Below are 13298 nucleotides of genomic sequence, written 5' to 3' on the forward strand. Positions count from 1 at the left end.
GGGCAGGAAGGACAGGGGCCATTGCCTCCCTCCCAGCACAGGTCATGGTCAGTGCCCTCAGGGCCCAGTGGGGCTGAGTGGACTTCTGTGCTGATGGCCAGCCCTGGGACCATGCAGCCATGTGCCTCTGTTCACCCAGCGACCTCCTCCCAGGACCGGCTCCCACAGTTCTGGTATGAGGGGAAATCAAGTAGTGCAGGAGCCCCTTAGCTACAAGATGCACAGTTTAACCTGGCGTGCAGGGTCGCACTAGACCTTCTTCCTGTGCCCTTGGAAGCTGTTTGTATTCCTCTGTATCCCAGCCCTGGAGAAGTGTTTCTGCCGGGTTTCTGTTGGGTTTCCCCCAGTGCGGGCCCAGGAGGCCCAGGCCTGGTTCTATCGCGTCTAGAGGAAGCAGTGTGGTCACTCTCTCCAAGCAAGGCCGCCTTCCCCACCCAGATACACACAGCTCCTTCCCATTGGCTTCCACTTGCCTGACCTCAGGGCCAGAGCTGGCTTTGGAAGGGACATGCTGCTGGGACACAGTAAAGTCACGGGGTGCTGCGCTCTCCCCCCAGCTCATCTGCCAAGAACAGGAAGAGGAGCTCAGATGTGATTGTGCTGAGAAATCCGTCCTGAGCTCTCAAATCACAAATGCAGAAACCACAAACCAAGGAAAGAAAAAAAACCCCAAGCTTAAAATTTTTTCCCCTCTCAATAGCTAGTTCCAGTTTATTACTCAGCCTGAGCTGGAGTAACATTAGACAAAAATAGAACAGCCTCTGGTTTTACAAAGATTTTGTGCAGTCCTCTGACTTTTCAGTTCATGTCAGGGCCCCTTGCTGTGGTGCCAGAGACCAAGGGAGGCCAGACAGAGCAGTCTGCACAAAGGGACCTGGGCCTCAACACTGCACTCAGAGCAAAGCCAGGGAAAGAGGGCAACTCGTTCCAGGAGTGCAGCCTGGCTGGCGACTCAGGGTGTTATGTGTAGGGGTGAGCTACTAGGGCCCTAGAGAGACCAACCCCAGACTCAGGGCTAATCTGGTCTAGAAGGACATGCGGCCACATTCAAGCAAGGCCAGGGTACTGCCCCAGGCACAAAAGCTGGGTGGGTAGAGGTCTGTGCCAACCTGTCCTTGGTCCAGGGAAAAGCCTTGAGTAGTCTTTGGGAACTCTGTCCCCTGGGCCAGTGCAGCCAGGAGCAGGCTGTGGGCAGCAGGTTCCTGGTTCCTGCTTAAGAGCTCAGGGATCCTGCTGCAGTCACTGGCTGCTCACAGCAACAGACCCTCCCTTTCCTACCTGGGCAGGGATCTCCCCCACTGAAGACTCCTGCTGCACAGGGGGAGGCCCTCCACGTTGGAGGGACTCGGGGGATTTGGTGAACTTGTTTATATCCTGAGATGAGGAGGGGCAAAGATGACCAATGCTATTGCTTTCCTGAGGAAGGCGGTCCAGCCCAAAGGCCAGCTGCTCTCTGGAACCCAATGTTGCTGCTGTGCTCTACACTGCCACTGAACCGCCAGGGTTCTGGGCTCCTGGTCCTCTCATTGAAGAGCAAGTCAGGCTGGGCCAGGCCCTCACCTGGGTCCTCTGGGTCATCTTCCAGGCCAGGCAAACGGCGCTGTGGTGGCAGCTATCTCAGGGGCTGCTTGAGCTCGAACAGGCCTGTCCCGCCCTTGACCACCTTCCCAACCACGAGGCAGGCAGAAGGGGACCTCAGCTCATCGTGGGATCCTGGGAGAGATACAGAGCACCTGTTAGTTAAGGGAGATGTTGCGGGGGTGGATAGAGCACCTTGGAAGTCCAGAGTCCCAGAGGCTGGCTGTGATTACATGAGCCGCCCTGCTCCTCCATTTGAGAAGATTCTCTTCCCTCGCCTTCAAAACACAGAGGCGCTTTCCTGCCTGCTGCCCACCCTCCCCAGCTACTTCCTACGTGAGATCTCACTCACAGGGAAGGTGTATGGAAAGCTGCCCAACGAACAAGCCCATTTGCCTGGAGCAGACTCAGAGGTAGACACCTGCTGGACCCCTGCCCTCACACTGACCCATCATGGTTGCCTGCTTCAGGAACTGGAAGCTGGTTTCAAATGTCATCTGCTGCAGAGGGGACGAGTTTGACTGGATCCCAAAGCGGTTCAGTGGCTTGTAAACGCCCTCAAAGCACATATAGTCAGCAACCAGGGAGAGATGGCGGGGATCGACTGTAATGCCTGTCACATGGGCAGCAACATCAGGAATGGTTAAACAGTGACAAGGGGACCATTGAGGCAGTGCCACTCAACACAAGTCAGCCCAGAGGCTCCTGTGTCAGACCCTGGGGCTCCACTCAGCTCCATCATTTATTCCCTCCCCTAACCTGGAGACCAGTCCCCTCCCCTATCCCTGTCTCCTCCTCCCTGTCACTACACCCGCTCCTGTGCTCCACTGCCACCCAGCAGCACAGGAAACTGAGGATCCAGACAGGGGCACATCCTAACAGCACTCTTTCACTTGGGAACTGAAACCCTGAGGGCTGGACGGGGCCAGGTTATCAAGCAGGAGCTTCTTCAGAGCCTGACGGATGAGAAACAAGTAGTGGCTTCGGTGACAGATGCCACATGAGACTGAAACACAAGTCACTCCTTCTCCATGGTCATTCTCAGGGTCTCGTACAGGCTACACAGTCGCTGCACCCCTACTTCAGTTCCCTGATGCTGCTGGACTCCCCGGAATCTCCTGATGGCTGTCCGCAGTGTCTCTTACCATACACGGCAAACACGTCCTTGATTTCCTTCTCAATCACCCGCAGCGCGGCCTCGATGCCGTAAGTGTTGGCCATTGCGTGAATGTCGTTGGAATAGAGGCGGCGCAGATCCAGAACCTGGGGAGGAAGGAGGGACTGACTGGGAGGGCCTGGCCTCTGCTCCCTCCACAAGCATGTCCCCCAGGCTGGGCTCTCTCCTTGTCTGGCAGCCAAGCACAACTGATGACGAAGTGGCCGCAATGTGGCCCAGGACTATCGAGAGGGAACAGTGTTGGCAGAACTGCCGACAGGATGCTGGCTGGGTCCCAAGGTCTGTCTCCTCTCTACCAGAGCTGAGATGACTTGGTACCTGCTTTAGTCAGAGGTATCTTCCGTTTTATTTTGTTTACTGAACAGAAAGACCCATTTCCTATGATCAAGGAGTCTCTCAACGCGTGAGGAAAGTTCCCCAGCAGAGATACAAACACCTGTCCAGGGCATGTGGAGCAGGGATGGTCAGCCCCTCAGATGTAACTTGGGCCTCGCCAGGGTCCAGTTCAGCTGCCCTAGGGGGCCCAAGGTGGCTCTGTGCTATGGCAGGTCACCCCCATAGACCTTGGAGGCTCTGGTTGCTGGTCTGGCCTTGTTTAAACAAACTCCACAAGGACACCATGGAGCTTGCCTTGTTGCCTCTCTGAAGGCATAAGCCTTCCTGCTGTGTCCTCTGGAGAACTTGGTGAAAGGCTCCAGGGCCTCCTTCACCACATAAAGTGAGCAGCTCCCAGGTCAGCAACTCAGCAAACTATTTCTTACAACTCTACTTTGGAAAGGTTTTGATTTCAAGGAAAAGCATTTGCACTGAAATTAGTTTTGGAAACTCAGGGTTAAAGTTAAGCAGGTTTCTGTATTGTAAGCCTTATTGGGGCTCACGTGCACTGTAGGTCCCCAACAGGTGGGTCAGAAGCGCCAGCGGCTCAGCAAGGGCCAGGGTAAAGGAGCCTCGCCTCCGAAAGGCCTGAGGCGGAGACAACATGAGGCCTGGTCCCAGCCAGCAGATGACCTGGTGGGGACATGCACCTCAGAGTACTTGAACAGCTCTGGAAGGTTGATCCCTTCTGTGTTTAAGACAAGCTCCTTCTCGTTCTTGTCACTGGTGGTTTCATTCAGGAGACACCTTGTGATGCCCTTGGTCGCATAGATGACAGCACTGTGGGCCAAGGACAGTACCAGGGAGCTCATGTCAAAGCTAATCTTCATCAGTGGGAGTTTCACTGTCACCTACAAGGGGAGAAAGAGGTGAGTCAAAGGAGATGCCACCCCAGCCCCACGGAGGAAGCAGAGGCCGGTTGCCCACAGTATTCCTCCAAAGCCCTCTTAGTAAACACCTTGGCTGGGGACAGGTGGCCCTGCTGGGGGGCCTGGGTCAGTAGGTCTGCACCTATGAACCCTGGTGGCTTAACCAGCCACACACAGCAGCCACCTCCAGTCACCCAGACTGAGGTGGAAACAATGGAGCGGTATTTCCCAGGTGTCGGTGAGAACGGTGAAAATCACATCGCCCAACATTGGCTCGCTGTCCTTCAATTACCACAAACCATAACGCACACAGGTTTGTGTGTAGTCCTGGTACATGACTCTTATCTACATTGCCATTTGGGAACAACTGAGTCGGATCAAAGCACTAAAAAGCCCCTCTGTGTGTAGATGTCTAGGCATCCACACCAGCCAGCCTGTGGGGGAACCACGTCATTCCTAAGTAAGAGACAGGGTCTTCAGGTGTCAGGAATAAAGTACTCCTGCTTTCTCTACAAAAGCTTTCATATATGTTAACAATCTGTCGTACTGAGGACTGAAGGAGGTGATGTGTAAAAGTACCGATAGGGCCTGGCAGATCAGACCCCACATACACTCTTCTTGAAAAATCAGAGAGAAGTGGTCCTCTAGAGATCTGAAAGTCAAATCTGTGAGGCTGTGATTTGGGGCAGAGGGTCTACAGCTGTCACCACATTCTGAATTTAAGGGATCTTAGCAACCAACTCTCACAGGCCCCAGATGGCAGCAGGCCGCTCCCTGCCCCAGCCCCAAGTGGCACTGACCTGGCACCAAAGGCTCTCCTCGGTGTCATACTGGTAGTCCTCTATGAACGGGTGAGACTCACGGACAGCCTGAGCCCGGCGCTCCATGGCCTCAGCTCCCTGGGGCTCCTGGCTGCAGGTGGATTTCCGGGGCTGTCTCAAGGGTGGGGCAGGGGGCACGCTCTCCTCGAGACCTGAGCCCGCCTCTTCATCCGGCTCCTGGGGGCTGTTGGCACCTTCCCCAAGGACATTTCCTTCCTCTGGCACATCCTCGTCGCCATTCTCCTCCCCCTCCTTCTGCTCCTCTTCCTCGCTCTCATAGTCGACCTGGCAGGGGCGGAGCACAGGCTGTCACTGAGGCCCCACCACCTATCTGGACTGTGCCTGCAGAGACCTTACTGACTGGCCCACGAGTGCCCCACTTGCCTCATGTGCCCTGGGCTGTCCTCCTCCTTCCCCAACTGGCCCTTGCCCTGGGAATGCCAGCCCCCTCTTCACCCTCGCCTTGAGCTCTTTCCTGCGAATTCCCTCAGCCCCTCTAACGTGCCCTTTGTCTTTGCAGCCATCATGACAGCAGAGCACTGGTGTGGGGGAGGGAGGTATTATATTTTCATCGTAAAAACAGGAGGCAGCCTGACTTCGTCTCCTTGCCAAAGGCTTCCGGGTCCTTGAAACGGGTTCAAATCCAGGGACAGCCAAGCCCAAAGGGCAGCCCTGAGGTGGCACCCTGCCAAAGCATGCCCCAAGAACACCATCTTCTCAGCTGAGGGGGGTGAGGGCAGGCTGGGCTACTTCAAGGCTCCTGATGGATCTCAGCAGATACAAAGGAGCAGCCTTATGTGTCAGGGGTGAGCCCTCAGGTCTGCTGGAGGAGGAGGGGCGTGACCACAGACCCACCCCATCTGGAGCCCCCTCACCTCCTCCTCTTGCTTCTCCCGGCGTTTGACGTCAGAGGCATCAGCATCTCCCTCCTCGGCTTCGGCATCCACAATGTGCTCTTCCTCTTCCTCAGTACCTTCCTGCTCTCCCTGTGGAGTGAGGGTGAGGAGGGAAAAGATGAGCTCCAGTACCTACTGCCCAGCGACTCCCTGTCCACTCCCCAACCTGTCCACCTTCCCTTCCACCTACCCGCCATCCACCCACCCGCGCACCCCAAGGCGTCCATCCAGCATCTACTCTGCGTTAGCGCTGTTCCACACCTCCTTTCCAATCTTCATCTTTACATGTAGTGCCTAAAAATCTTGCATTTAAAAATTTTTTTTTTAAAAGTACTAAGAGTTTCCAAGTCACTAAAAGAAGATGGTGCAAAATATTGTTCCAAATATTTTTGTCACAGGTGGACAAGAGAAAGGGTTGTTTTGGTGGAATATTGAGTATTTTAAAAACCAAGTATTTGTGCCTTTCTCTTTCTGACCTTGGCTCCTAGTTTCTGTCTCCTTCTGGGTGATTTAATAATAAGGAAGTGGGCAGCCTTTCAAAGACAGTCCATGCCCATAGACATCCATGACAGGAGACCCAGAATTCTCTCTGGTCTAGGCCAGCCCCTCATTTTAGGGATGAGGAGACAGGCCCAGAGAGGAGGTGACACAGCTGGGACCACAGAGCAGGTAGGGACAGTGACAGCCTTTGCTGCAACCCCACCTAAGTAGGCTCGCCACATTGGCATGGTCTACTGCACAGCTCAACAAACTGCCGGCTCATATGACACTCAGGGACCTGCCCCCACACTGCGTGGGTTCAATGGCTTTTCCCTGGCTCCTTCCTTTTTTGTCACTAACGTCCAACTTCCCTGCTTCAAAATGCCTCCCTGGTCCCTGGCCAGTGAGTGCCCTGTAGGCCTCAGTTCACTCGGCCTAGGTAGGTGAAAGGCAGAGAAAAATGAAACAGAAAAAGAACTTCTAAAAGCCCAGCAGGTACCATTACTTTGAGTCTATCCTCAGGATAAAAAAATAATTTGGGAGGGGGGGATCCTTGAGAGCAGACAAATGAATGACCCGGGGCCCTACCCAGGGCCACCAGACCATACTGCTCCCCTGCCCAGGGCCCACCAGACCATGCTGCTCCCCTGCCCAGGGCCCACCGGACCATGCTGCTCCCCTGCCCAGGGCCCACCGGACCATGCTGCTCCCCTGCCCAGGGCCCACCGGACCATGCTGCTCCCCTGCCCAGGGCCCACCGGACCATGCTGCTCCCCTGCATGGCCCCACACCCGAGAAGTCAATGTTGCTTCTCAGCTTTCAGCACAGTAGGTAAATGCGAAGTAAGGTAAGTGAAGAGATGGGCCAACACCTGCAAGGGGGTGAGGAGCACTGAGAATAGTCATGGACCCTTCCCAGGAGGGAAGACAAAGTGAGCTGCCGCCCTACACACTTTCCAGCCCTGGGACCCTCCCTGTGCCAGTCCCCAGGGATCCCTGGGGGACTTACTCACCCGATTCCTCTCTGACTCCCCAGCATTGTCAAGATCCCGCTGGGTAGCTCTTCGAGTGTTCACACTTCTGAAAGCTGACTCTTTGTTATTCTTCTTTCTGATAGATTCCATCAGAATTTTAAAGAATCTAAAGTGAGAAGACCATGCAGACTGTTCAGTAACAGCTTCTCCACTCTCCCCTCAATGGGGGGGTAGGATGTTCTGTCCAAGGACCTCACACCCACAGAGGCTGATATTGGGGACATCACGAGACCTGCCTCTCCCATCAGCTCATGTTTTCCCTCTTGCTGTTTCTGAATGGTACATGGCATGTCAGAAAGAAGAGGGCTCCAGGGCCTGCCAGGCCTGGTCTGAACACGTGCTCTGCCCTCCTAGGGAGCGAGGCTCTGAGCATGACAGTCTCCTGAGCTTTAACTCTCTTATTTGTAAAAGGTGGGTATTAATATGCTTCATGCAGTCCTGTTTTAAGGATTAGCAATCATGCTATGATTGATACATGCCATAGGGCCTGGCAGGGTGGTGCTCAGTAAATGACAATTGTTAGTGCAGCGGTGGCTGCTGTCTAGCAAACAGCAGAATCTACAGTAGGAGCAGGGTCCAGCCAGGACTAGGAGACCTCCCCTCTGCATGCCCACCCGCCGCATCTCCGGCAGGTAGCACTGCTTGCGCCTGATAACTCCTGTTTTCTCAGAGTGGAAGGCTCAACAATTTGATGAAAGAACTAGGATGTGGACAAGCTCATTAGAATGTCAAAAGCAGTGATAACTTACTTTGTGGCAATAAATCCGGTTGTCAGGTTAGAACTAAACCAATTTAAAAGAACCAATCCAAGCACAGACTAGGGGGACTTTCCAGACCCCTGCCCCTTCCTCCTGAGACACTTTTATGTTCCCTGAGGGCCTCGCCCCATCGCCAGCTCCAGCTTCAGCTTCTTTGTTCATAAACTCTCTTGCCTGTCTACTAATCAGGCTGTAACAACAGACCAAAACGGACTGCTCTTAATTATGCAAAGTATCAGGTGCCTCCAGCGTCCAGGCAGCCATCCCTAGTGTGCCTAGCATGTGCCCCAGGGCAAAGCAAGGATGAAAGCCAGGAGCCCAGTATTAATATGAGAAGTAGGCAGGCCATATGTTTACTATTGTGCTCATAAACAAAAAACGGCCACTCTCCCTCATTATTTTTTAAAACTTTTAAAAGTTGTACATGGTTTTGCTGTTTTTTCTGCCCTTGGGAGAAAAAAGGCTCCTCACCCACTAACCTGGGGAAGAGCTTGGTAACTAGGCACTGGGGACAGAGATGAGAGGGCCAGTGGGGGAGGCCAGGCTTGACGTTAGAAAGATATAATCCAACTGGGAAGCAGAGGCAGAAGAGATTTCTGAAAGGACAGGCTGTGATTCAGATTCTGTTCCACCCAATAGAGAGGAGGGCCTGACCTCATCGGCACAGTGGAGGTCACGCCCAGCTCATGCCCAGTGTACTGCAGAGTGGAAGATGACTGGCATGGAAGCACAAGGCCCCACACAAGAGCTACTCATTACCTCTTTGCTGTGGGGCTGCTGTTCCCACTCGTCAAGTGGTTACTCTGTGGCAATGGCACCATCTGAGGCTCTTCCCCCCAGCATTTCAAGCCCTCAACTGTCCTCAACCCCAATTACACATCTGCTTACACCCACCTCTGTGCATGCTATGAGCTCATGGTCTAGCCATCTGCTCTGCTAAAAATTTGCCAGCCCCTTATCTAACACTGGAGCTGCTTTTCCCTACCCCATACCCTACCCCACCCCAAGGCTAGGTCCAAGTGCAGATGTAATTCCCTAAAAAGACCTTCCCTAGCCTCCCCAGTTGGGAATCCTTTCTACCTCACCTGCCTGTTGGAGAGCAGGACTGGTATAGAACACGAGAAAAGGTGAAAAAGTAGACTGTACACCTGACCTAAGTGGCAGACAGTTGCCAGTGTGCTTGAGTCCTCCTGGAGGTGCAGTCTGCCTGTCTGTGATTTTGCCAAGAGCAAGGGAACTGGAGGCCCACAGTGACTGCCCCGTGAAGGTTTGGCTGTTTTTCAGAATGTGGCAACTGAAAGGGAACAAGAGGGGTAGGCTGCAGAGAAAGCTCCCATTCCACATAAATAATTATAAACAGAGAACACGACCCTTGGCTATTTCCGAAAGTGCCTGCCAATAGCTCTACCACCTGCTGTTTTCAAAGTCAGGCTCACAGAAGCAGTAACTGCAGATAGCCAACCTGGTCATGTCATGGCTAGGGACCTACACCCTCTGACTCTAGTTCAATGCTCTTTCTACTTCACCACCCCTGGCCCACCTTCCAGATAATTTACACAAGTATTCGAAGTAACAGGTGCCAGTATAAACATCTAGGGAACCTTAAATGCTTACATGTCTCCATCTGGGGAAGTGGCACTGTATATCTATCCTTTTGGTTTCCTGTCTATGTCAAATAGTTTCATGAACTCTCATACACTGTTGGTGGGAATGTAAACTGGCATAGCCACTATGGGAAATAATATGGAGGTTCCTCAAAAAATTAAAAAATAGATCTACCTTATGATCCAGCAATTCCAATACTGGGTATCTATCTGAAGAAATCTAAAACACTAATTCAAATAGATAGATAAAAAAAGAATGAAATCTTGCCATCTGCAATAACATGGATGGACCTAGAGGGTATTATGCTGGGTGAAATAAAGACAAAGAAAGACAAACACTACATGACTTCACTTACATGTGGAATCTAAAAAACAAAACCAAACAAACAAAATGCAGACTCATAGAATAGATGGGTATTGCCAGAGGAGAGGGGGGCTGAAGAGGGGCAGTGAAATGGGTGAAGGGGATTAAGAAGTAGAAACTTCCAGTTATAAAAAAGTCCTGAAGATGTAATGTATAGCCTGAGGAATGTAGTCAAACATACTGTATTTACTTTGTAAGGTGACAGATGGTAACTAGAGTTACTGTGGTGTGATCATTTCACAATGTACACAAATGTCAAGTCACTATGTTGTGTGCCTGAAACGAATATAATATCCTATATCAATTATACCTGAATTAAAGAAAAGTGTCATGATCCCTCAGCTGGGAGAGAAGAGAAAAAAGGGAGAGAAGGGAAGAAGAGAGAAAAGGGGGTAGGAGAGAGAGGAAGGAGAAAGGAGAAAGTTGCTTGTGGAAAGGGTCGCTCTTCTGCAGCACACCCCCACTTCCTGTGGTCTGGGCTGCCTCACTGCCCAGACCTGACAACAGTGGTCCAAACCACACCCCAGACCACAGGCGGCTCCTTCTCTCACTTCTGGCCCATTCTACTGAAGTCACAGAGTAGCTCCACTGAGAGCTACTGCACACAGCTTCATCACAGCTTTTCAAGTGCACAAGCAAAATATAAAGTGGGCGTTGAGAAAGTATTTCACTGCTGGGAAGCCAGGGCTGTCCATCATGAAGAAATTTTTTAAAAGTGATGGGCTTTCAACCCCCCAAGATAAGTAAAGAGAATTCTATGCACAGTCTGGTGCATGCTTCCTGCAGACCCACCTGCCCCGCATGTCTCAGATGACTAGAAATGGGACAGATCATTCAATTCTACCTCGCTTGATAATTCTCAAGAGGCTATGTGATCCTGATTCCCATTTCTCAGAAAAGGGCTGCTTGGCCAGCACACACATGCAGGGCCCTTGGGAGGTATGCTCCTCCCTGTTAATTAATGAGCTGGCAGGCTGGTGCACAGATGGGCCTCCTGGGACATGGCCCAGCACCAGGAGAGCATGGGGCCCGCCTGACAGAGCAAACCTCTTTATTCAGGCAGACAGTGACGGAGGTGTTCCCCAAGGCCCAGCCAGCGGCAACTTCACCTACGGCTTGTGTAAACCGGGACAGGACCTGCCTGGTCAGGGACCCCTGTGCAAAGGGCTGAGTTCACATCTGAGCTCATCATCTAACACAATACCCACTGTCCTAAATGCAACCTGCTTAGAAGGCCAGCATGAAGCCAGCTAACAACTTCAGGTGAGAGGAGAGAGGGCCCACAGCAGAATAGCCACTCTCTCCTGGCCACGCTGTTCCACGACCTGCTTGAGTGGGCATCACTTGGGTAAGGTTTGTGGGAAAACAGAACACATTGACTTTCTGCCTCTACTCTGCCACTGGTTCTCTATTGCTGAGCAGCTTAGAGAAGGCCTGACAGGTGGTCTAGGTTAGAGGCAGTGGTCTGTGGTCTGTGGCCAAATCCTGCCAATATATGAGATCTATTTGGGCCTTACCAAGCTTTTAAAAAGATATGAATTGGTTGCTGATTTTTAAAAGTTAGGAGAATTATTTATAAAAGCAAAAGTAGATAACCAACCAACCAAAAACAGAAAAAAAGAGGGCAAGGGACTTTCTTCTTTTTTGAAGAAGAAGAAGATCTGGCTCCCTAACCCAAGCTCCTGCCCCCAGAGGCCAGTTCTGCACACTTCAGTCTGCTGCAGGCTTCCCAATCTGTTTCACTGGCCTGTTACCTGCGAGGCCCGGCAGCCATGAGTTTGCGCTCCATGATCTGGGTCAGCTGGCAAGTCAAAAGGGCTTTGTGAGCTCTGCCTGGATGGGCCCACACCAACATGCCCATTTCCCATTCCTGTGTACTCAACATTGTGGCCTGTGCTTTTCAAATGTCCAACAGTGACTTGAACCTGAGAAAAAGGATGTTCATTCTCCCTACCAGTAGGCAACCAGAATTTCTGTGTAAGAAGCTGGAGGTAACCCCAGTTATAGAACTGGCATTTAATAGCAGCAGGCCATAGGTGTGCTGCTCACTAACAGGATATAAGTGTATCAGGAACTACATTATGCTGCCTGGAATCACATCATGTCAGAAACTAACACTGAGTGCTGGTCTGACTATAGCAGCACCACTGTGGTGGGCTCAGTTCTCTTTAAGGTACACATACTCTATGTTTTAAAGCCTACAAACCAGAGAAGATAAGACTCATCAACCAGAGAACAAGGTTTAGAAAGTGGTGTGTGGTCAATGCAGTCACACCTATAAGCCAGAGCAGGGATGAGGTTTCCAGATTAGGCTACATTTCCAGTGAAGAACTAACTTGTGCAGATGAGCCCCAATCTCTAGGAGTCCTGCAGTCAGGAGGGCTCAAGAACCACAGCAAAGTCAAACAATAAAGTGGCCCGAGTCCCGACCTTGTTTCCATGAAGTGCAGAATGTCCGCAGGTCTCAGGCACTTCTCCTGCTGGTAATACGCATGCGGCAGGAACTGAAACCGCAGCTCGTACACCCGGAACTTGTTCTGTTTTTCTCCCATCCAGAAGGACTCCTGGACATCAATTTTCTGCAACACCTAGAACCAGACACACAGGGAGAGCCCAACTTGCCCAGGTTCCAGGGCATTACAGGTGGGTTATGGGAAACCCTAGGGCTTGAGGGAACAGGATGGAATCACTGGCCAAAACCCCAAAGAAACTCCCAGGGCCCACAGGTCAAGTCCAGAGAATGGCCCAAGGCTGCAGGGAGTGGGCTCCAGCAGTGCTGGTAAGCTAACCCAGGGCGTCTCTATTTTTAAGGCACATGAGAATGCTATAGAAGTAATGATTACTGCTAAAGCTTCCTGCTCAGCTCCACCCCTGCTCAACACCTTTCTCAAACTTCCCTCTGGTTGGTTGGCATCTGAGCCCAGGGTCTGAACAGTCAGCAAAGCTGTTCTTCACAGAGGGGAGCCATGGGAAAACATCCAGGTCCACCAAACAATTACCTCTCCCAGGCACACCCTGGTGAGCTGCCTCTTCAGGCTTTTCACTCTCTTCAGTGCTTTTCTGGTGTTGAGCACGGGCACACTCATCATGGGTGTCTTGATGTTGGCACTGGCCACCATGAGAATCTCCCTCAACCTGTCACAGAACAAGGGTACATCTGATCTTAAGAGGGACCCAGATTCCCTATTTGTGAGGCCTTTCTTGTCAGAGCTCTTTGGGATCTGAGAGAGGCCTTGAGATCCTGCAGGGAAATATGCTGAATTAGAGTCCCAGCTCTGGCTCTGTGTATGACAGCAAGTGACTCTCCTCCCTGGGGTATGGGTCCTCAAGGACAGGACTGAGT

At 52.0% G+C, this 13298-nt stretch overlaps 1 protein-coding gene across 2 annotated transcripts in view; it reads right to left on the reverse strand.

The window, feature by feature from the left end:
• Positions 1-676: 676 nt before the first annotated feature.
• POLR1A (RNA polymerase I subunit A) overlaps positions 677-13298 on the reverse strand; it is a 64034-nt gene continuing 51412 nt past the window's right edge. The window contains exons 26-34 of one of the 2 annotated variants that reach the window (XM_081156158.1): positions 12955-13090; positions 12386-12543; positions 7209-7335; positions 5696-5806; positions 4800-5105; positions 3781-3981; positions 2724-2841; positions 2027-2191; positions 677-1713 (exon numbers count right to left, since the gene is read on the reverse strand). In XM_081156158.1, coding sequence (XP_081012284.1) covers positions 1613-1713; positions 2027-2191; positions 2724-2841; positions 3781-3981; positions 4800-5105; positions 5696-5806; positions 7209-7335; positions 12386-12543; positions 12955-13090 — 1423 coding nt within the window. In that variant the 3' untranslated portion in view covers positions 677-1612. The remainder of the gene's footprint in view (positions 1714-2026; positions 2192-2723; positions 2842-3780; positions 3982-4799; positions 5106-5695; positions 5807-7208; positions 7336-12385; positions 12544-12954; positions 13091-13298) is intronic. The other variant, XM_081156159.1, reaches the window with a different exon arrangement.

The sequence above is a fragment of the Miniopterus schreibersii genome (assembly GCF_964146895.1).
Source record: "Miniopterus schreibersii genome assembly, chromosome: 13".
Taxonomy (NCBI): domain Eukaryota; kingdom Metazoa; phylum Chordata; class Mammalia; order Chiroptera; family Miniopteridae; genus Miniopterus; species Miniopterus schreibersii.